The following is a 24,671-nucleotide window of genomic DNA, read 5'->3' on the forward strand; positions in this document are numbered from 1 at the left end:
GGAAACTGATTAGGATAAATTCTCTTTATGGCGAGGTTGTTTGGTCTTACACTTAGAATGACCCCAGGTTCAAATGACGTTTGGTGAACTTCCTTATGTGTGCTGGGGCTTTTGTATTGTGGCGAAATCGTGGTGCCGCGCGTCTTCGCGCCCGACCGCAACGGGCGATGTTTCCACTGCTGTGGCATGTGCAGTCAATCCTTACGAGTCACTTGGGAAATGAGTTGGCAGCTCTAGGCAAAGAAGCCTTCCTGTTATGCTGGTCCACGCGTTTCATAGTGGCCAGGAACAACATCCTGAGCATCACTATTGCGCCGTATTGACTTTCAACGTGTTTCTGAACTCGTTCTGTGAACACGTGTGAACTTTTTATGGATTAATTTCGGAGTAGCTTGTTTCACCACCATAGACATTGGTCGTGCCAAGTGTTGACTGCCCGGAGTACTTGGAAACTGATTGATTTTTTTTTCGCTTTCTAGGGCAGCGCTGTTACCATTAGTCGCTGCGCGCTAATATGTCGTTTATAATAAACTCTCTTTATGTGGCGTGCAGAATCGCTATCAAGAGATTCTGAATGCATAATTTTTTTTAACTGGGGCAGTTGGTTGTCGTTTGCACCGGCGTCTCTCCTAATCAATCCAAAGTCAGAATTCCTGTATGCGGCTGCTAATGAAAATGGTTAAGCCAGTTAAGCGGCGTGGTCCGAGCATTCAATTTCATATACAGTGAAAGGTCGGGCAGAAGCAGAGCAATGTTTTGCAGGCATCCACTTCCAACAGGAGAGCGGCAATTGCCACCAAAAATGAAAAAGCTTGTCGCTGTGTTTGGTGTCTTGCGCCCCAGGACCAGAAAGAAAGACAACATTTTTGCGCAGAAATGAAAGGTATAAACAGCGTCAATATTAAATAACTTGCAGTCGTACATGTCTTGTGGTGAGCTCTTGCCAGGACACACCACCTTGTCAACACCACCATTTGTTGTGACTCTTCCCCCCCCCCCTTTATCGCGAGAGCGTCCCCGTTTTTATCTAGCTAAGGCCGTGGCAAAAAAAAGAACAATCAAAGGAAAGGAGGTTTCGCACCCGGTCTCTTTCCGGCACGCCCCGGCGGGAGCAGGTGCGCTGCATACACGGACAATTCTTTTACAGATAAACCTAGATGTAACGGACCTTTACATTACGATTTCCTGGATTTAACGAAGTTTTTCAATTCCCCATTGCCACCTCCACTGAAGCCCATGTGTTTACGACCTCTATGTAACGAAACGTCGCGGCGGTTAACCTCGATTTAACGAAGTCAACGAGCTGATCAGTTTGTTTGTTTTTTCACTTTTATTCAAAATTGACCTGAGAAATTAACTAATTTAGCGAATACTAGAACTACCATAAGGAACCAGCAGCAATGAAAACGTCTGGAATGGCCTAAACACGAAATTGGCCTAAACGCAGCTGCCACTTCTGGTTTTGCTTGTGTAGCGCGACACCACACCAGCTAGCAAGAGTGACTTCCCTTCACGTTTTCTTTTTCTTTTTTTTTTTTTTCTCCCGCACCAAAAACTACCGTGCGTTTCCACGAGTGTGTTCGGTTTCGGTTGCAGAATTAAGTTTTGAGGTGCTAGGCAGTCCTGTCATCGTGTAGTCACGGGTCTCCACTTCCATCTGTGGTATCGGTTTGTCAGTGATGATCGAGTGCAGCTGCTAGAAACTGAAAAAATGTGTCTTTTCAAGAAAAGGGCACAATTTTAATTGCCGCCTCCGCTGGCGAGGAAGAAGAGTGTTGCCGCCTGGTATAGTATCCCTGCTCGCACCCTCTCAACAATGTTGAATGTGGTAAAGAGCATCAAGTGCGCAAAAAGGCACAATTTCAGCGTAAGTGTGGTTGTTGAAACATGTAAGGGCACAAAAAAGTGTCAAAAGGCAGAAGTGAAACTTAAGTGATGCTTGTTAATACGGAGAAAGTGACCTTGCTTCTGTCGAGCGCCGCGTAGTGCCGAAGCTCGTGCCAAAGCAGCAGGCACAACTCTCGCAGTTTTTCGCTGCGAAATAAAAAAAAATTAAGGAAGAGTTCACAATTCTCTGTCATTTGGCTTCGTTTCTGCTTCATTTCCTCGAGCCTTAACCCGAAACCTGCATCTAACGAAAACCTGGATGTAATGAAAAATTGCGAACTTTTGTCAACTTTTGCAAACTTTTGTCAACTTTGTTACATCCAGGTTTAACTGTATTCCTTTAATTTCGAATATTTTGTACATACCCCGATAGGGGGTGTGGCCTCAGTGGAACGATAAGATTTTCTCTGCAGCAGGCACTCACTGGTTAATGACCCAATCTCGGACTTCTCAACATTATGCCAGACTTCGTCAAGATTGGCGAGTTTCATATTTAAAGATATTAAAACTTTCCTGTTTGCATTTGATGTGCCACCGCTCCACATAATTGTCCAGCAGGGGAGCACTACGGCAACAAAGAGACGAGAGGCACACGAACGTGGTAAGAGCGGCGAGCGCAGCAAACAGTGACTACGGAACTGGACCCAGAAATCAACACTAATTGGTTGGCAGCGTTGCTCAGAGCGACCCATGGAGCAACGCTTGCAGTGTGTCTTGCAGTTAAGCATCCCACTTCGCCACAGCGCAAAAATGGCAACTGACACGCTTTTCTCCGCTTGTGTGAGGTGCAGTTTGCAAGCTGTGGGTCAGCAGCTTTGTTTTGCTTTGTTCATTTTGGCTCCGTTCAACTTTTAACAGCCATTTTGCGCAAAATTTGGCCATTTCGGGCGAATTTTACTTGTTATATCATGTTGGCCCTTTTTGTTTAAATTAAAAATGGACTGAAATTGCATTGCAAGTATAGGGAGAGGGTGGCCGTTGTGTGGCACCACCGTCGCTTCAGTGAACAGCGCCGCCAATGACTTGTCACTGGAATGTCGGTGACAGTCAGCACGGCGAACTTGTGCATGGCTTTCCGCCGTTCTGCCGCGGTGCGGCTTGCAAAGCCTAAATAGCTGTGAAGACTTTTTCAGTTGGGAGAAGCGAGTGGTTACAACCTTTACGAGGCATGCCACACGTATGATTCACACACGTATTTAGCAAGTGCAAACCACAGACGACGCTCAACGCGCCAAGCTAAAATATCGAGCTGGACGTGAAAGTTCATTCCCTCGTGTAATCGTTGTAATACAAAAAGCAAATTGTTTATGCCGTATTGTTCTCTTTGTGCACTTTGGCGCATCGATGAACTTTGCGGCTAAATGGTCAGGCAAGCAAAACTGCCGTGGACGGCCGATCGAAGCACGCTGCAGCACTAGCGTTCACAGTAGTTGAAGAAACGGCGTCGTGCACGAGTGAAAGCCAACGTCGGTGGGTGCTTTTAAGATTTACCACACACACACACAAAAAAAGTAGGGCTCAAGCGACAATGCTACGTAAATTCATTCCTTACGATGCGTTCACAGAATAAATACCGCACGACTAGTAAAACGTTCTTGCTTCACGTGGAAAAGCAAAGCTTTATGCCCTAAACAAGACTTGGTTGCTGGCTGGCTGGTTCGTGGTCTTACCAAAAAAAAAAAGAAAAAAATTAGCGCAGTTTGCACTAGCGTGATTTCACGCCACAAACACTTAGCAGAGTGTTCTTGAAGGCCGAGCTGGACAACCCCGGGCGCTCTTCACGAGGCGCACGCTCCCATGCGTGCGGTGTTTTTTTGGTATTTTTTTTTGCAAACATCACCGGACCAAGCTCAAGCTTCAACTGCTCTGCCGTTAAAGCAACTTACTGCATGGCTAAACGAGGAACAAGACAGGAGGGTGTCAAAAATCTGCCTTTATTTCCACATCCGAATGCTGCGGTACTGTTTTACCATATGCTTCTGGCGCCTACACTTGATAAGGGAGAAACTGCGCCACATGCGCTGCTTTGAAACCACTGTCACAAGTTGCGGGTTCAAGCGAAGCGCTAAGAATTAAAAAGAAGCAGCAGCTATTTTGAGGATTGTCGATGTGTAAAAATTCTTGTGCCGCTTCTCCATTTCATGGACCCTGAGCATTCTTGGCGACGTTAAACGCATCAACCCAAACAGCGTCTTCTAATTTTCATCTTTGTAGAGTTAATGACTTGGTAATTTTGTCAGTTCATTCCCAGTTTCTTTTTGTTTTTTGTTTCTGGACAAACGAATGAAGGTGCACAATTAGGCATAACTTTTCAGTTCCGTTAATTCATTGTGAAAACGTTTTCTTTATTTTTATGTGTTTTTAGTTTCCTGCAATGGACGGTGGTAGCCATACTTTGCTATCAGTACCCAAATGAGGTGATATTCGTTTCATTTGGTTATATGTTTTTCGTTAACTGCCACAACGTTTGCACGAAACTCGTACGTAGTGCCTATCCCGCCATTCAGGCTGGCAAGAAAACCGTTGTAATTCAACCGGTGGAAATGAGCGCTAGTACAGTAAAAGCTCCTTAATTCGAACTTGGTTAATTCGAACTGACGCCATGGTTCCGGCGCAGCCCTGTATATTTCAATGGGTCAGAACTCCCGATAATTCCAACGCGTCGGTATCTGGAACGATTAATTCAAACTGGTATCTCCTGGTTTCCATCACTCCTTGAAGAAGAAGTCGGTCCAGAGAATTATGCTGTGTGGCAAATTCGAACTAAACCAAATTAACTAGAGATGCAAAACAATAGCAACAAAAAAACAATAGCGTAGCACATGCACTACGCTGCGGCGACAGCTTTTTTCGCTTCCGCAGCGGACCAATAAATTATTTCTTTTACTGTGCGAGCTTCATGAACATCACTTACGAAATCATCTGCCACAAATGTGTAGTAGTGCCTAATTTGCGATAACGAGCCTTGAGGTGGCTTTTTGTGTTCTGTACACGCAGTGTGGCGCGACGTCCGTGTATTCTAGCGCCCTACCAGTAATTCAAGCTCCACTTAATTCAAACAGATTTATGGTCCCCTTCGAGTTCAAATTAACGAGCTTTTACTGTACTAATATTCGTACTCGGTGCGGGTGGAGCCACGCATGCAGGGCCGCAAAAGACAGAACTGCCCGTACCAATGAGACTTGCATACCCAATCTTAGAAGTGTCTTAGGAGTTTTTGTAGCTCTTAGTACAGCCACCACCACAACACATCTGTACAGACGTTGCTTCACCAGTCATATCCACATAAAAAGTGCCGATGGAAACACAACAAAAACAACGTAATGCTGTGCACTCCAATGCGCCGGCCCATTCCAGTAACGAGAGGAACGCTGAGAGGTGGCGCCACCCGTCCAGCTGCCCGGTCCCCATACAAATGCTAACGGAAAATTAAGACTTATTCGCTATAGCCGGGATTTCGTTAAAACTGGGTTCGCTATAAGTGCACTATCCTGTATTTTAAAGACCTCTAGTGCGTTTTCTGGACTCTGGGACAACTTGTTCAAGACTTGTTTCTTCAGGCATCCCGCGATGTTCTCTCTTGTGACTGGCTTTAGGTCGTGAACAAGGTTCATCTTTTCATCGAAGAGATAGGAGATGCCCTTGTTACTAAGCAGCTCTTCGTGCAGCCTCTCTAAAACCTGCAAGACAGCGTGGAAGAACACGGGCTTATTGCATGTGAAGAAAATCACACATGTACATTGACGTTTTGAAATTATTTCTCGCATCTTGATACGTGAAACACATCAATCAACTGGCTTCATTCTCGAAGGATCCACCGACATTACAGAAAAAAAAAATTTGACACTGGGTGGTTTGCCTACCTGTGTTGGACATCTTAGTCAAATCTCGCTAAAGAGACACTTCGTTTTAAGAGACCTTTGAAAATGATTTGGTCGGTGTTCTTATGCTTGCCATGTTTGTAACATCGCGAACAAGAGCAACGGTTAAAAGAGATGCTCGGTTAGTAACGGCAATTTTTTAACATTTAAATTTTTTTTTAAATTTACTACGTATTTAGAAGAGCCACGATAAAAGCGGGGAAGACTTTTATCGTGGCTCTCCCAGCTGTCCACAAAGAGGGGCCTTATATGGAAGACTTTGTGGAAAACTGCTTTTTAGCCTGCATAGAAGAAACCACACTGGTTCCAGAATCTTTTGAGGAGTTTCTCTCTGCCGATATGGTCCTCATGTCCTCCGAAGGGTTTACAGACAATATGAGCCTTGCAGACGTAAATGGTGCATGTACCCTACAGGATGAACCAGAGGAGCAAGACGACAAGAGCATTGCAAGGCAGAAAATGCCACCAATAGAGTCTTTAGGAACATTTAAAGGCACTTCACAGGCACTGTGAGCAACAGAAAGGCTTGCAAAGTGAATACTATAACTGCACAAGTTTGGGAGGAAGATAATGCAATCTGTAGCCACTAAAAACAAACTACCATGAATGACTTCTTTAAGCCATCCCCAGCAATCTTCTTGTCGATGTGTTTAAATCCACTTTGACAATCTAACGCAACTTCTCAGCACTTTTTGAGTTTTTAGTTATGAGAGCCTGTTGCAAGAGATCCTGGTTGCAAGAGCATGTTTCCCGTGCCCCTTGAGTGGCTCATGTAAGGAGAGTTTACTGTACTTGTTTTGTGATCGTGCTGGACAGAAAAGGTAAAATTACACTTCAAATACTCTTTTTATCAACGTTATAACTTCAATCAGTGCGCACTTGTGTTTTTCTATTTATAAAGAAAGAATACAGATCTCCGGAAATTGCATTCCTCAAATGGCTCCTCGCAATGGCCGCCCACCTCCAGCAGCAGAGTCCACTGGTGCTCATTCTCCCAGTCCGACTTGTTGGGCTTGCTCAGTCGGTGTCGCACCACGACCGTCTTGATGGCGTAAGAAGACAGCGGCCACTCGTAGGCATCCCTCAGGGCCTGCAGACAAGGCCCGAGAAACGTCGGGGATGAATTGTGCCGGCTGCTGCTTCCGGAGGCCAGCCACTGTCAGATTCCAGGGCGCGAAAAGTGCGCCAGACTAGTGCATAGCCGCACGCCTTCACATCAGTGCCACGCTCTGGCTAAGGGGGCAAATGCACAGTTTTAATGCTTAGATTAAGGATTCATAAAATAAGAAAAGCCCCACTTGTTGTCATACAAAAGCCACGAGGGCTACAAAAGGTGTGGTCATTCAGTTAAGGCAGGAACTTGATTGATTATGATCGATTATGAGGCTTAACGCTACACAGACGATGAGGCGTGCCGTAGTGATTCACAAGAGCTCCAGATTAATTTTGACCACCTGGCGATCTTTAATATGCGCCGAAATCTCAAACAAAGGGGCGTTTTTGCTTTTCGCCTCCATCAGAAAAGCGGCCGCTGCAGGCGGGAATCGAACCCACAACCTTAATGGGCTCAACAGCACAAAACCACTGATCCACCGCGGCGGGCAAGGCAAGAACTTACTCAGCTTTGAATGTACCTTTAATGAAGATGGAGTTTAATTAAGTTATGTCGCATCTCTCATTGAATCACGCTTCAAATTTGTGACGAGGCCGCGCATGTAAATAACGCTGCAAAGCCTTAATTTGAAATACTAACACGCCAACGAGCCAATCATGTCATTTGAACCATGCGAAGCATTAACTCTATGTGCAAAGCAGAAAAATGTGATATCTTGCACTACTGGCCTAAACTGCACCTGCATTACTCTTGTGGAACTCCATGATTTTAAATTTTGATTTTGCTCTTTAAAGAAGGCTAAAGAAGACACCCACACAGCAGGTGCCCCTAACATCAGCAACTAAAGCTCGTCCTGAATAAAGTTTATTCCATCCATCCATTTTGCTCCCTTTCTCATTTCTAATAGGAAAATTTCAGGCAACCCAGTATCTGTTTAGACGGGTAAGCTTCTGCACAGCAGGGTACGCACACCGAGGTTTCTGAATTTTTCAATTTATATTTCCTGACAAAAAATAATAAAATAAAAAACATTTTCAGCTTATTTTAAAAAATTTGAAACCGTCAGCAAGTGTTGCTAGGCAACATACTTCCGTGCAGAGTTACTGGAAGCAAAGCTCTTGCTGCAATGTTGCAAATGTTTATCAAGGAAAGCAGAAACAATACCCCCCAAATGAAAATAAAAGACATTAGTAAGGCGCTTTGGCCGGCCAAGTACAACACGTACCTTCACGAGCCGAGTGATGGGCTTCACGCAGCCAAAGTCCTTTATCAGCTTCTTCTCAATGTCCGGGAAGTGAATCCTCCACGCATGCACCATCCCCGAGTTCTTTTTGTCCTTAGGGGTCTTTGGAACCATGACCCATCTTTTGTCGATCTGCCGTCACGAACAATATTTCCTTTTGTCAGTGAACGGACGGTGCAGTCCGGTGTTTAATTTAGGGACACAGTTCTGCCTGACACCAACCGTAGATCATGTTCAATAATAAAAGGGATGAAAGCATTGTTGTAAGCTTGCACTTACAGATGACATGCACACGCAGTACGCTCCTCCTTCCTTCTTTTTTCACTTTTTTCTTTCACTCATAGGTCCCTGAAGAGGAAAGTGTATAACAGCTGCATCTTACCAGTACTAACCTATGGGAAAGAAACTTGGAGGCTCATTAAGAGGGTTCAACATGAATTGAGGACGACTCAGCGAGCAATGGAACGGACGATGATAGTTGTAACATTAAGGGACAAGAAGAGAGCAGAGTGGGTCAGGGAACAAACGCGTGTTGAGGCCATAATACATAGTAGGAATTAAGAAGAAGAAATGGACGTGGGCGGGTAATGTAATGCAAAGGCAAGATAACCGTTGGTCATTAAGGGTAACAGAGTGGATCTCTATGGAAGGCAAGCGTGGCAAAAGTCAGCAGAAAGTTAGATGGGCAGATGAGATCAAGGAGTTTGCGGGGATAAATTGGTCGCAGTTAGGACAGAACCGGCATAATTGGAGATTAATGGGAGAGGCCTTTGTGCTGCAGTGGGTGCAGCTTTTCTCACCAAATGCTATCTAACGCTAGTTGCAGCTAGCACGCAACAGAGCTCTTTGTCTCTGGCTAGGCTTGCACCTGTAGCACCTTCTGTAATAGCGCTAGGTCTGGGTGCAACTTCTGACTGCAGATGCAGCTTTTTTGGTGGATTTTTTGCACTGATATATATGTAACATGTACGTCTACGTGCCGCAAGTAGTAGTGACACATCAGGAGGGAGTTCCTGTGAAGTCTTTGCGACACCTTGTTCCCGTCCCATCAGTTACCAAGGTTGGAGTTTGGCGTATACCCTGAAACCTCCGAAGCAGTGTACTAGTGAACCGCATACAACAGCAAGACATGACAGTGCTAACAGCGTAATATGTATCGGGGCTCATTGTCTCCAGTCCCACCACAGAATGTGGCAACCCTTGCTGCCCGTTGGCTGAGAAGGGTTCAGGATTTGGTTGGGCTGATATTACCAAATTTAAGCCCTACAATAATACGAAAGCCAAATAATACAAATGCATGAATGCAGCATTAAACAAGCGATGCACACTCTTGCCAAGTTATCTTTGGTATAAACTACTGCCTGAAGCACCAATTTTGAATCTTGTTAGATCGCTCTGCTCGCCTCCAAGAACAGGCCAATGCATCGACTTCCCTCTTGTGACCGCCCTTTCGCATCCCAAAAATCTCCGCAAAAAAATTAGGTGGGTAATTTGAAATCTGCCCTTTAGATCTCAAGTTCTTTGAAGATTTCTATCAGTTATGCAACTCGAAGGTACATCGAAAAATCCCGGGCCATCTGCACTAACGTGAAACCTGTGGAGGGGTGAAGTATGCAGTGTATAAGTGTATTCTTGGCACCCTGGCATTTTTGCCCATGGAGATGAAACCGCAACATGAAACTTGAGGAGGGGCGAAGCATGCAGCGCATACCACGAAGTTCCGAAAGAACGCTCACCCAAAATTACGGTAATTTCAAGTGACAAATAGGGGATGGCGAACTTTCGGGTCAGGTGCGAAAAACTTCAAAGAAGTGACGGCATCGGCAACCAAAACTGCGGAGGTATCAATAAAAAATACAAGATGGGCGAACTTTTGGGTCAAGTGCAGAAAGGACAAATATGTACCCGCATCAACACACGAATAGATGATTCGCGTTTATTTTGTTCGCTCATCGGCACTAAAGCCACTGATTTCAGGGGGTGGGTGTTCTTTGGGGTGTTTTAATAAGTTGAATATTTCACCCCTAAAGGGGGTGGGCAATGTTTCGGGGGAAGGCGTTCTATCGGAACTTTACGGTAGGTGTAATTCTTGACGCCTTGGCGTTTTTGCCCAAGCAGGTGAAACTGTTGGGAGTAGAGGTTTACAGTTTTGCTTTAAGTCTCGCGTCTGTGACGCATGAAACATTCTAGCCCTAGGCATTAAAAAATGAGTGTCCCGGTGTGTTCTTTTAGAACGCGTGTTTCACACGGACATGAAACGTTCTAGTGCGAGGAAAACAAGTTTCCCGGAGTGTTCTTTTCGTACGTGTTACGTTCTAGCCCGACACATTGGAAAATGAGTGTCCCGGTGTTTTAGTACTGTGATGACATGATGCTACAACGACGACATGAGACGCCGAAAGCCTGAGCCCCTGCAGGGCTTGGCCCCTAAAATACACCCTAGCTGTTCCCTGCATTAGAGACTTGCCCTGTCCCACATATGCATAAAACAGAAGTGTGGCCTATACAATGTTAGCCAGCTCAGTTTGCGGTACTTCCTTCCTATAAAGGAATATATGGAAAGTAGTGAAACTTTTCAGTCTAGTGGCATTCGTTAAGGAGTGGATGCATTCCGATCAATTAACAATGTCCCATACAATGCTATCAGTTTTCAATATTATGGAACTCTGCTCTTGAAAAGAAATCTTAAGCTAGGTTTGCAACTCCTGGAAGTAAGCACTTTGATGCTCCTTCTCAAGCAAAACAGCCGCATTCACCTTTACTGCACCTACTGTCTCGTACACACTTTTAATTCTCAAATGGCTCCAAACTCTTCCTGTTATAGACTTCAGCAGCAATGGTAATGCATGCAAATGACAACCATAAAGGGCACATCACCTGTGCGGTTCTTAATTGTTTCTTTTGTTACATGACGCGTCAGCAGAAACGTTCCACCTAGCTCGGAGTTGAAACGGCCACAGTATGACAAGCTCACAATGGAAGCAGAATGGTGACACACCTCTTCGCAGTACTTTTTAATCCACTTGTAACGAGGAAAGTTTGCTGGGAGGAGGTTGTAGTTAAACTCCAGGACTGGAACTAGGTCGATGTCGATCCGTTTTCCGTTGTCCAAGAAGACGTACAGCGTCTTGGCTGGACCTGACTGGCTGGGCCGCACCTACACAAAGCGTGGCGCAAAACGTTACAAATATCAGGAACGAAATGCCTTTAGTGGTAGTCATCCCATCTTCTAATTTTCACGTGTGCATGTGTGAGCGCTATCACGACACAAACTTGGAAAGAAAAAAAAAACACGTTAGATGCAGCGTACACCGCTTACAATGCCATGCATGGGAGCTGCAAAGAAGCTATGGTACCGCAACAAAAACGTATAAACCAAGCCACACATTAAGCCCACGTTTCAAGCAATCTTCATTTGTGGTCATCCATCAAAAGACTACAGGATACCCCATTTTTCTTTGTTCATTTGATTATCTCTTTGACTCCTGATTCAACATTCAGTGCTTACCTACCTAGTTCAGTGCCCAGCTGTGTGGAGTGTGTGGAATAACACCTCACTAAATTTCATTGAATGTCAAGAAAACAAACAATTGATAGAAAGGTCTGGTTGACTAAGGCAGGTTAAGGCAGCTTCTTATTAAAATGTGCCCTATTCTGTGCCCTTTATGTAGACTGATATTGTTTTACAGTAATAATGTTATAAAAAAAACGTCCTTAATGGAGTGGCACTCTCACTGTGAACCTAAAAGTAGTTGCATCCCAGCGTTCTGCATTTCCAAAATTGTCATCTGAGGGGGAAGATGAAGGGGGGGGGGGGGGAATCTCTTCTAAATTTTGTTTCTTATTTTTAAAAAATCTTGTTAAATAACCAAGGCTGGCATTTTTCAAAGCTTTATTTCTGTGGTACATATACCAATACTTGTATGCAGTTCTTGAGCTTTCAAAAGATGTTAGACCTGACAGTTTGAAGGAAAGTTTGAAAGACACCATGAGAATGAACTGTAGGCACACAGGAAGATTACAACACACACAAAAAAAATAAGCTGGCTACACAATTTGCTGCAATAGCAGCTTTTCTTTTTCTTTGAACTAATAACTTTAAAAAGGAGCTGTTATCGAAGGAAACAACAACAGATAAAGTGTCACGTTTGCCTGTGACGGGGAGGACAGTAATAATGAAATGGTTCACGTATAACGTGTGTGCAATAAATTCGTGTCCTTTTGCATTTTTTTTCCCCCGTGTAATCCGCTCCCCCATTCGTGCTCACACGTACTTTACATGAAGGCCGCATTTTGTAGTGTAGTCTGTTTAACACGGGATGGAGCATGGATAGCGTGCCCCTACTCATTCAGAAAACAAATAAAAACCATTTTCACCTATGGGAGAGCCAGTGGCCATCTTTGACAGGGTGACTACCCTTGCACAGTGGCTCCCCCTGGGTCATCTTTCCACGAATGGAACAGCTGTCAGCAATACAAGGGTGCATGATAGCCCAAATGCAGCGGTCGCCCTTGGATGGTGGTAGTGGGGCCAGTCAGGTGCACAAACACTGTGGAAAACCTGGAGGAATTCGGTAAGGGGGGAGTGGCCAAAAGAGAAGTGGCATGCTTTTTGAAAGACCTCGCATTGCAGGCCCGAGCCCATGCATTTACGTCTATACTGAAGCATTGCCAGATGTACGTCCTATTGGGAATATTGATTAATTGTGGGTTTTAACGCGCCGATGCAACACAGGCGATGAGGCGTGGCGTAGTGGAGGGCTCCGGATTAATTTTGACCACCTGGGGATCTTTAATGTGCGCCGAAATCTCACACACATGGGTGTTTTTGCTTTTTGCCTCCATCAGAAAAGCGGCCACCACGGCCAGGAATCGAACCTGCATCCTCATGCTCAGCAGCAAAATGCCTTAGCCACTGAGCCACTGCGGCGGGTCTCCTATTGGGAATAACAATCACCAGTTCAATGCATTCTTCTACGCAACGCGGCGATGCAATCAAGCAATAACTGCGCTCAGGGTTTCATTCGTGAAAGAAACGAATTGTCCCAATCCCTCACGGGCAAACACTGAGTCTCGGATAAGCTGCGCCAGTACTGGTTAACGAACGAAAACACTGGGAGCCGGATGAGAGGCACTCACCTTGAAACTGCTAGACTTGTCGTTGCTAGATTTGTAGCTCTGAAGTGCCTGGTCGACGACCGACTGGAACCACGTTCGGAAATTCTGGGCCAGAAGCTTGCCGCTCTTGTCGAACAGCTTGTCAAGTCGCTGGAGCACCGGCTGACCTTCCCGGCATCGGAGACTGTTCCGGCCACTCCCGGTCAGTGTGTAGCTGACGAAGCCAGGCAGCACGGCAGCCAGCTGCAAGTCACCCCCGCAACCGTCCACACACTCGTGTTGCTCAACAGCATCCAGTTTCAATTCTAAGTTCATTGACATTAATATTGATTCTAGTTTACTGACCGTTAGTTTCAGTCCTTGTTTACAGACCATCAGTGATCCCTTTACTGACCATCAGTAGCAGTCCTAATTTAATGACTGTCAGATTCAACTCTAGTTTACGGGCCATCAGCTTCTTAGTTCTTCTTAGTTCTTCTTAGCTTATATACAAACAGTCAGCTTCAGTTCTAGTTTATGATCATCAGATTCAGTTCTAATTTACTGACCACCAGATTCAATTCTATAGTTTACAGACCATCAATTTCAGTTCTAATCCACTGACCACTAGTTTAAATTCTTGTCTACAGTTTCTCGGATTCAGTTCTAGTCTATTGACTGTCAGATTCAATTCTAGTTTACTGACCATCAGTTTTAGTTCAAGTTTATACTGACCTGCAGTTTCAGTTCTGGTCTGCTGACCAAGAGCCTCGGTTGCGCTACTAACCGTCAGCTTCAGTTCTAGTTTACGATTATTCAGCTCTAATTTACTGACCATAAAGTTAAATTCTGGTTTACTGACCATCAGCTTCAGTTATTGTTTACTGACCTTCGGTTTCAATTCTAATCTAGTGACCATCAGTTTCAGTTCTAGTTTCCTGACAGTCAGCTTCAACCCTATAGTTTATTGGTCATCAGATTTAATTCTAGTTTACTGACCATCAACTTCAGTTCTAGTTAACTGACTGTCAGTTTCAATTCTACTTTACTGACCATGACAAAGGAAAAATGCCATTCCAGATACCCAGATACGTGTGCAGGAAATCAAAAGGTGCGGAGAATAGTAAGTGAAACAAGGCCTATATGATCTAGGTAGACTTGGAAACTATGCAACATTTCATGCTACTGCTTTCTGCCATAGTTTGGACAGTCGACACAAAGAGTGTCCCTAATAGCCAATACTGGAATAGGTTACAGTGCCTTTAATAGGGACATTGATGTGAATTAATCAAAGCCTTATTTGTGACTATACTGTGGCAATTTAGTCATGTAGCGGAGGTCTGGTGCCTTGGTTTACCTGTAAGGGCAGCAGAATAGAGAACACCACACAATGTTTGTGACGAGCACGCAAGCTGCCGTTAGCAATGTTTGCAACCTCTTTCCACTATTTTCCAACAATCAGAATGATGATTTTTGCAAATGTAAAGGTTAAAATTGACTTTTCGTTTGTTGATGCACAGAACATGTGGGCTAAACATTCTAGGAATCGGCTGAATTTAGCTCTGCTGATTTTCCAGTGTGCCACCATTGCTGACGCCAGCGTCACATGGTAGGGGAAATGCAGCAAGGAACAGAACGCTTTCGAACGCACTTTTCTCATTTAAAAAATTGGCCGCGGATCTGCTCCTTTCATTGCAAATGCCAACGAAAGACGATAGTCGGCAGGCGCCCCTGGCAAGTAAATGCCTCCCTTCTCTTTCCCGCTCACCTCTCATGCTGTTCCTCTCCTGTCTCGTTACTCCCGAGATAACACGCTAGGAGGTTGCTCAAGTAAATTTAAATTTACCGTGCTCCACTGCTCCAGGCCAGGTGCCTCGACGCCAGCGCTGCCATACTGCGGAGACACGCGTAAATCGAGGCCCCCTACTACAACGTTCACAGAACCACGTTGCCGTACTCCAATATCCTATCTAGTGGAACCTAACCTATCTAGTGAAACCTTTCGTTGCTGCTACCGTGTGATTTTTTTTAAACGCGCCAAGTAGCGCGGGCAACAGCAGGTGACGGTTTTCTGCAGTTGATGTAGTATTTTATTTTTTATCGCAAAAACCAAGCATCCATGAATTTTTTTAATAAAGAGCATTGCAAGTATCACTCATGTATTGACCTTCTGCCTTATATTTGCGTAATGTCTTGTTCTTATTCAACAATGTTGACAAGTATGAACATTAACACCATACTTGGACGTTTAGGTTTGGCTGTGGGTATATAAGACTGTTGCACTGTTTCCCTTTCACTTTGGCCAGGAGGCTGAATCGAGTCACAGACAGACGGACAGACCAAAATTTCTGCATTTAAGTAGCCCAAGAAAGACTATCGTCTTCAATTATAAACGATTGTGTGTTGATCAGCCAAAAGAACCCACACCATAGCCTACGCTTTACATACCTGAATCTGGTAAGATAACTAGACCAAGTTTACCACTTACTTGTACCTTTAAAAACCAGGGGAGTAAAAGGCTTTGTCAGTGCAAATGCTACAGGCGTGTCAAAGATCAGATTGAGAACTAGAAAACAATTCTCACGTGCAAAAACATTGACTGTAGGGTTTAACGCGCCGACGCAACGCAGGCGATGAGGCGCGCCGTAGTGGAGGGCTCCGGATTAATTTTGACCACCTGGGGATCTTTAACGTGCGCCGAAATCTCGTACACACGGGCGTTTTTGCTTTTCGCCTCCATCAGAAAAGCGGCCGCCGCGGCCGGGAATCGAACCCGCGACCTCGTGCTCAGCAGCGCAACGCCTTAGCCACTGAGCCACCGCGGCGGGTACGTGCAAAAACAAATGTTTTAGTTTGGTTACTTTACGGCACTATCCAGTCTTCAAGCATACTTAAAAGGCAGCAAAAGTTATCCCATGTCAAACGATATTAAGGGCAAGTGTCTGCTTTGAATTAAAAAAGACACTTGAGAAAAAGCAAGGCAGATATATAAGGTACAACTGCGATAGCTTGCAAGTACCTTCTTTGGCACTGGTAGATTAAAAAAAATTGAAGAAAATTGATTACTGCCGAATTTTCGGTTTTCAAGATTAGTGTCTTTCCTTTAATGCTTTCGTAATCAAAAGCCCCCTCACACTAACCTTTCACTAATCAAAACAGTGTGAAAGTGAACACAACCTTGTCTGCATAAGCACATTGCCCTCTAGAGAACAGTGGCCGCAACACTAACAAGCCCTGCCAGCAATCCCTTCGAACAAAAATAAAAGCCAATGGGTGGATCTTTGTTAAGGACATAAAGGTTGATGTCACACAGCACATGACTGCTGATACTTACGCAGATAACGCTACTTTTTCAATTTTGTAGGCACTACTGCTTTAAAGCATATCCGCATACAGTCAAGTCCACTAATAATGATACCGTTTATAGCAATATATCGGATATAACGATGAACAGCTATGGCACCGTCAACTTTTATATTCTTTCTATGGTAAAATAAACTGCTTATTACAATGCTCCAGTGCCACGATATCGGATATAACGATTGAATCCGGTTATATTGTGCACCAGAAGTGCAACAGCGACGACTCTAATGACGCGGTTGCGCACCTTACTTAGGTAGTGTCTTCTTAGGAGGCCAAATGCGTGACACAGTCTCTCGAGGACTTTGTTTCCGCCAAGGACATTTCCCTCAGCTAGGTGAAGCACCTATAGACACTCTTGAAAAAGATTTGCGCTAGCTTCACACGCTGCAAACAAAGGTTACCGACTGTGGCTTCTTTTCCACAAATTAGTACGACCTTGCTGGCATGCGAATAAAATGTTTTGATCTCTGCTTTGTCTTTTTTTTTCGCAACCCGCTTATAACAATTATCGGTTATAACGATGGGATTTCCTTGGCACTTGGATATTGTTATAAGTGGACTAGAGTGTATAAACATTCGTGCAAATGCACAAGCATGGGGCACTTTCAGCACATTTTCATTGCAATTGGGCATGGTGCTTCCAGTACCTTTTAACTCACAATGGCACTGCCATACCTGCCAACCTGGGGACTTCGACAATCAGGAGGCTCAACAGCAGGGGAAGGGGGCGGGGCATTTTTTTTAATGCAGCACATGCGATGTCCAGTCTACATAGAAAATTCATCTTTCGTTTTTAACTAGGTCTCATGGACACACTGATGCCGTGCATACCAGGCAAATCAAATTTATTCACAAAAGGGATTTATTTACAAGTGGGAGGAGGAGGGCAATAGCTAATGTGCAGCAATTTAACCTACTTATTTTGCAGTGACGCGACAGTGGCAGACTTCGCTTTCTTCAAGAATGCAGCCGAGTAAGTTTTCTCGTAGCATGGACCGGACTGGTGATCTTTCACAGGCAGCAGGTTTTGCAGACAGAGTTGGACATTGAAGCCCCGATCTCAGTCCGAGTCTGCTTTACTGAGCTGAAAATGCGCTCGCATTGTGCGTTGCTATGCGGTATTACTAGCACATCAAGCATCAGCTTCGCCACTCTGCCAAATCTGAGCTTTCCGTCTGGGTTCCTGATTTCTCCAAACTTCAACTTCTGACCCAGCTCGTGATGGTAATCGCATTGTGGCTGTGCTGCATAACGCAGTTCCTTTTTTTTTTTTTTTTTTTTTTTTTTTTCGATACGGGGGTTGGGGCTGTTTATCGGGAGATTTGAGGCTGTTCCCGTACAATCGGGAGAATAGGTAAGAAATCGGGAGTCTCCCGGGTAAATCGGGAGAGAGAGAGAGAGAGAGAAAGAGAGAGAGGGGGGACTTTATTTGAGCCCAAACTGGTAGAAGGAAGGGGGTGACAGGGAGGAAGTCACCTAGCCTTCCCCGTTAGATGGCGGCCATGAGCCCGTGGGCCCTAGCGGCATCTTCCGCCAGCTGGACCAGTAGTTGTTGTATGTCGGGGTGAGAGCTGAGCAAGGCGGCCAGCCAAAATTATTGTGTCTGATTCCAAGATGGCAATAAGAAACTTCCTGGCGGGACGAATATCCCGGCCAGCGGCCAAAATTCTTTCTACGTTTATTGGCGACAGATGCAGGCATGTTCACCTTGTATGAACACCAGCGCACTCGTCCCTGCCGGGGAATGAACTGGCTCATGAGGCAGCCCGAGATTTCGGCAACCAGGCTGACCTCGACGGAGACATCGGGCCTACGTTCACGGGTAGCAGAGACAGGCTGGCCACGTACAGGGAGATTACGCACCACTACAGGTTGAGTCGCCTCAAGTACCCTGCACCACACTCTTCCCTTAACAGATGGCAGTCGGTTGCGTGGAGACGAATACAGTCAAACACCTTCCCTAACCCTGTTCTCTACAACCGATATTACCCAGATACGTATTCCAACATATGCAAGTGGTGTGCAGACAAAGCCACCCTACAACACATCATATGGGCATGCCCACAGAAACCTTGTTCACCTAATAGAGCATTAAACATCAGGACTCGGGTAAATTGGGAGAGGTGGCAGGTATGCACTGCCCCTTTTGTTTGCAAATGCAGCCCATGGCCACAACTTTCAAGCAATTTCTTGCGCATCATTTTACATTCCCTTGCATCTGGCCGTCGCACGGCCGTAACTTAATTGGTTACCAGAGCTCCCGGCACAAGCATGATATGTTTACTGGTAAGGAAGTGGCCAGAGCAACTAGGGCAGGAGAAATTTTTGCCCACACAGTTGAGTTGTAGACTGAACCGCACACCTCAGACCACTCCATAAAAAAAAAATGACTGTGGCAAATAAACACCAATGCCTACAAAAGCACGCTTTGGTGAGCTGATTACCAAACTTGCTTGCTTCACCCTGCATCCCAAGAAACAATTTGTATCAGTACTGGCTTTCAGAATGACCCTACTGAAGCGGCATGCAGTCTTATATTTGCGTTTTCCTTATTATTCCAGGCGGCACTTCAAGAGTATCTTAAAACTTTACACAAAGTCAGACAACAAGCTATGTAAAGTATACATTTAAGATTGAGGAGGCACCGTTCCAGACATTTTCGTATTTTCTACAAGGACAACATGTCACATGCTTGCACTGTTAACTGCAACATATTAAGACGTGGAAAAGGTGCCCACCTTAAACTCGTCATTTCGAATGGGCAGACTTATGATGAGGTTGACGTCGAACTCATCAGCCTCTCGTATTCGAAGGCCTTCGAAGGAGCTGCCTGTATACGTAATCCTGCAGATCAAAATCAAACAAGGCCAAACATTTCCTTCTGAATAATAAAAAAACAAGTAGCCAGCCAATTTTATTTGAACCACAATGGTGGCCATTGAAATTCATTTTTAGGTTCAAACAACAGCTTGTAGGAAGACTAGGGCATGTGTGAAAATAAGTTCCGTCCGTAGCAGTAAACTACATGCGCTGTACGTGAATACGGACACACCACCCACGACAGCTGCAGTTCTTTAAAAACGCAACAAAGAAGCCAGACACATGGAACTTTTTTTTCACAGTATGATTTGTCAACGACATCCGCCGTGGCTCCAACCATTTAGGTATTCCCAAACAGGTGAAGCATTGTTTGTAAACAAACAAAAACAATAAAAAGCTATGAGAAGACTGACTCTTCAGTATTAGAGCAAAAATTTATTTGGGCTTCAGTGTCCATTCTTAAGAAGCGAGTGGCAGGCTACATGGAAAGCTGTGGCTATGTCAGTTCCTACGTTACCTTTTGAATGCCTTGGAGAAGAGGGGGTCTTGCTCTTTCATGTGCTTTATCAGTACTTCCAGAACATCGTCGACAACTGCCCTGTTCCTCTTAGTCGTTTCGTCATCCTTGGACAAGGTCACGTGCACCTGGTTTAGGTAAGACAGTGCCTTCCTCTTGTCAGCAGCCATGACTCAGCGCCAACTGGTGGGGACAAAAAAAAGGTAAGTTGCGACGTGGGCGGCAGTTCGGAAAACCGAATAGGCTAGCACTGAACAGCTAACGAGTTCTGGACACCAGAAGGTTTTGCATATGTGCCTAATCTGCTGCTGCATCACAAATTGTCAGACTGCAGTGGATGTGTTAACAGACCCCAGGGCCAAGAGTCCCTCTGGACATCAAAGGCCTGCCAAACCTGATTCATCACTTTCTACGTAAGCTCCATCGCAGAACTCTTGATGTCATAGAGTTCTATACAAATATATACTAGAAGGATATCTGGCGCCAGCGTCTACATCGACGAGCCGAGCTCCAGCAAGCATTCTGTTGTTCACAGGGTAAGAGACTGTACCACTTGTCCTTGACATGGCTCATAGATAGGCTAAAAAGTTGCCCGTGGCTGCAAAAGTGCATACTTAGTGGTTCAATTTTTAGACAAATGCAGCTACAAAAAATTTGTCGGGAATTAAAACAAATGTCACCCTTTTTGTTAGTTTTGGCTTCAAGAGCATAAAAAGCCATGTGGCTAGCCAGGCCAAATAAGCAAGGAACGTTGCTAGCTTCCATAGCAGCGCACACGAATGCGCGCAATTGCAGCGACAAATTTCCTTCTCGTATTATACAAGCGTGAAACTTTGTCTTGATGGGCCCTTGGTTGCAAGGCATAAAACAGGCATTCTTGAACAAGAAGTCATTCTCATTGTCGTCTCTGTGATCACCCGAGATCAGGGGTTTATCCAGAATTTTGATTTTGGGGGGTGTCGAAATCCTCGTGGGAGGGTGTGTAGAAATCCATGGGCAGGGTGCTCGGGTAGTGTAATCTTTTTGGGGGGTGCTGGGGGGGGGAGGGAGTTGGGGGTGTGTGTATAAATCCCCGCCCGATGTGCAGGAACATCACCGTACGGAATATGCATGGTGCATGGCTAATTTTCATCACAAAAGAGAGGGCAGTGAAGAGAATGAACATGATCACTGCATGGTGGTATGATGCCGCCCATACAGTTTTTCTGTAACATGAATATTAACCTCTGGTAATTAAATATCCAACTATCTGATGGATGAACTTGCTATTCTGGTTTGTTGCCTGTTTGTACTATAAAAGTATATCAACTAACTGTCGCTTCAAAAATTTGACAATTATGGGGTTTGTGTTAATAGGGTGTCACAGCCAAAGAGGTCTATCAACTTAGTGTCAACAGATCGCTCATGTTTCACTTACCGACGTCAATGTTGACAACACAGTATCAAAATACTTGTGATTCTGGCAGTGAGAAACCTTTTTCCCTGCAAAAATACGGCCTAATTCCCTGGGGGATTTGGCGTCCTAATGTAGTTTCTTATTCTGACGGCCATTTATTCAATTTTACAGTCTACTCGTTGCAGGGAGTGGATTTCGAGGTATAACACACTGAAGATACAATATCTACAAGGCTTGCTGTAGTAGTGGGCTCCGGATTAATTTTTACGACCCGGGGATCTTTAACGTGCTCCAAAATGTCGAGGCATGTGTGTTCTCGCTTTCACCCCCAGTTGTAGGGAGTGAGAAGTCGTAGTTGATCAAAATGTGTACCTGGTTAGTTTAACTGTGATGCCGGCTGCAAAGTTCCGCTTTTTCTGGAAAATATGGCCTGGTGCATTGTGTTCTTTTTTGTGTGTTTTGGCCTATTTTTATCTGTCAGGTGAAAGTACGAGCAACACCCAGTGAGGAAACTGAGGAAAGATAGTGTGACCAAGGTTTGGTGAACTGCTGAGTACAATATAGAAAGCAACATTTCAAATACTGGTAAGGTTGCACCGGATTGGTGCAAATATACTAGCACAGGCCACAAACACCCACTCACCAGTCAGGATCTGGCCACCCTGGTATCGTATTCGGCCACAGCCGCCCAACAAAATGAAGAACTTGCAGCAGTTGATCGCTGCAGCAGTCGGGCATGTGACCACGGCGGCAGTTGGCGATACAGCAGAGGGTGCTAAGGATCTCTGGGTTCGGGCAGGCCACCCCTGGAATTTGAACATGGCAACAATTACCACTGGAACTCTGTTGAGCAAGGGAGAGTTAGCTGTGCAGTTTGAGGAGTTTGAAGGCATTCAGTGGGGCAGGCGAAGTTAGAAGCGGAGGAGACATCTTTAAAGGGCACGAAAACAAAATACAAGCTTGGTTCATTAAAGAGCTGCCTTGTCCCAATAACAATAGAACATTCTGTTGGGCTAGGGCTAGTTGGTACATACTGATTGGGAGGCTTAGCGCAAAAAAGATGAGGACGGTGGCAGACGAAACAGTTGTCATTTGTTAGTAGCGACTGTCTCGTCTGACATCTTCCTCGTCTTTTTTGTGCTAAGCCTCCCAACCAATGACAATGACAGCATTTTTATCCCAAACTTATAATTGAAGTATTAAGGAAAACGTATGAAGCAGCGTCGACTCTCCAGCCACTTGCCAGCGTTTTCTTTATGACGTCACAGAACCTTGTTTGTGTGATTGGCCACTACCGAGCTAAGCCACTGCGAAGAAACACGACTAGGCATTGTAGTGAGTCCTCTCTGCTGATTACAAGCAGCAGCTAAAACTGATACTTGTAATCAAACACTGTCACCCCCTGATGCAGGAGCCGAGTAAGCCCTGAAATGTTGGGAGAACTTTTGATAAACACCCTCGGTTGGTGTGTTTGCCTCTTTCTGAAGTTTTACCAAACCGGACAGAGTTCTGTTGAAAAGATGTTCACAATCATGCCTCTAGTTTTGTTGGATCGTATATCACTTGAATACATGTGCAGTCAACACACGTAGTTTTAGCACTGGCCCACAGAACGGCACTCCTGCCCTTATTACATCATCGCAAAACTTTAAACTTTTCAATGTTTCTTGTGTTCTTTTTTGGGGGGGCTAAAAGGACGTCTTTCGAGGCCGGAAGGGAGCTGAGTGAGTTGACGAAGGCTAGTTCTTTAAGATTGAACAAAGCGTAATTTTTCTCCATGGCTCCTTCAAGGTGTTGTATTACAGGCATATTCTGTGGTATCAGCTAGAAAGGGAAAGAGTTTGAGGTTATGTATCTTTGACTCAGAAAAAGATTATATATATAAGGAACAAGGGAGAAAGCTCTAGCAAGAGGGTTTCAGCTGTTCTGGTCAAGGTAAAAGGTAAATACAAGTTACATGTAGTGCAAGCCTAGGCAATAACATCAAAGTACAAGAGGAATTGTGTCTGTTGACAGTTTGAGCAAGAATGTTGAATGGGCATTGAATACGCCTACATATCAGTCGATTATAGAGACGTGCCACTCACAGCTGTGAGTGGAGATCATGCATATGCCAAAGGCGTGAAAATAGGCATACACTTTCCTGCATTACAGTTTTTGACATCACAAACTGTGAATCGTGAAAGGCGATCAGCAGCCTATATACATAAAAATAGAATAAATGTACACAGAAACTTTTTTTGTATTGTACTAAATATGGTACCACGGAGAAACGTACAAATTGACTTTCTAGATATGTTACATGTACAGATCTTTACAGATTTTAAGCCTAGCTAGGTGCCTCTGTCACATTTCCTCCTCCCCCTCAGAAGATATATACTAACGTTTCCTAAGTAAGTGTGGCGCGCTATCGGTTCAACCACGCACCTGGGAATAATTACCACTATAGCTTTTTGTTTTAATTGATGAACTGACAAAACTGCGAATCTCTCTGTGTGGAGCTGTCAGAAAACTTTTCCAGCAAAGTCTTCACAAGGCTGCTGATCAATCACGCCCAGTCTTTATAATCATGCATAGGATTAAACCCATGGAGGAAAGAATGATTAAACCACACGCCACCATTTGCAAAGGCTCTTGAGAGGATGCCAAAACGTCCCACGCCTAAGCACGGAGTTCATTAAAGCGTTCTGACGGGCTAGTTATGGTCTGACATACTGGAAATAAAATTTGCGCAGCTCTTCTGTCGTCCCGTCCTTGAAACGCAAATTTTATTTCCAGTAAGCATGGAACTCGTTACGTCAGCTAAGTCAGCTGAACCCCGGAATTTGCACCCACCTTTGCATGCAGTACGTCATACAGTAAAGAGAATTACAGGTATCTACATAATTAAAGGCGATCTGACGCAACTCTTAATGGCTACGTCAGAACGTAACTTCAGTGATGATTGCAGCAACGTCCAAACATAAACTTTAGCAATGACTATAGTCAATGCTAAAGCATGGCCTCCTGCTAAAGTTTAGGTTTGGGCGTACGTTATACTGCAATACAAAGTAATGCCTGGACGTAACGACTCCCTTTCATTGAACGTGTGGAATAGGGGCACCTTTTAGCGCAGAGGGCTACCCACTTCACGCCCGATTCCTCTGTTCCTTACCTACAAGCGATGCACTCTGTTGTCTTCGCAGCGTGGGATCCGCGCCGAAAAAGTTCACTGTAGCAGAAGACACGGCTGCTCGGCCAGGCTCGCCTCCCGCCCCTCCCGCCACGGGATGCTCAACAAGTCAAGGTCGTGACGTCACAAACAAAGCAGCGCCTCCAACATGAGACGGTTCGGCGCGTCAGCGACACGCGGG

At 44.9% G+C, this 24,671-nt stretch overlaps 1 protein-coding gene and 1 non-coding gene across 2 annotated transcripts; one reads left to right on the forward strand and one right to left on the reverse strand.

Annotated features, from left to right (window-relative positions):
• The first annotated feature begins 510 nt into the window (after positions 1-510).
• Positions 511-628, forward strand: LOC144160186 (U11 spliceosomal RNA). Its single transcript, XR_013320372.1, has one exon. It is a non-coding gene; the product is annotated as a U11 spliceosomal RNA (small nuclear RNA).
• Positions 629-3,803: 3,175 nt separating this feature from the next.
• Positions 3,804-24,608, reverse strand: LOC144159235 (cyclic GMP-AMP synthase-like receptor). The gene is made up of 9 exons (XM_077690603.1): positions 24,473-24,608; positions 21,962-22,124; positions 19,923-20,105; positions 19,324-19,429; positions 13,265-13,486; positions 11,124-11,282; positions 8,108-8,257; positions 6,730-6,858; positions 3,804-5,567 (listed from the first exon to the last, which is right to left on the reverse strand). The coding sequence occupies exons 3-9, from the start codon at positions 20,090-20,092 to the stop codon at positions 5,331-5,333; spliced, it is 1,173 nt and encodes a 390-aa protein (XP_077546729.1). The 5' UTR covers positions 20,093-20,105; positions 21,962-22,124; positions 24,473-24,608; the 3' UTR covers positions 3,804-5,330.
• Between the last annotated feature and the right edge of the window lie 63 nt (positions 24,609-24,671).

The sequence above is a fragment of the Haemaphysalis longicornis genome, unplaced genomic scaffold (assembly GCF_048455015.1).
Source record: "Haemaphysalis longicornis isolate Haplotype H1 unplaced genomic scaffold, Haemaphysalis longicornis Haplotype H1 scaffold_10, whole genome shotgun sequence".
Taxonomy (NCBI): domain Eukaryota; kingdom Metazoa; phylum Arthropoda; class Arachnida; order Ixodida; family Ixodidae; genus Haemaphysalis; species Haemaphysalis longicornis.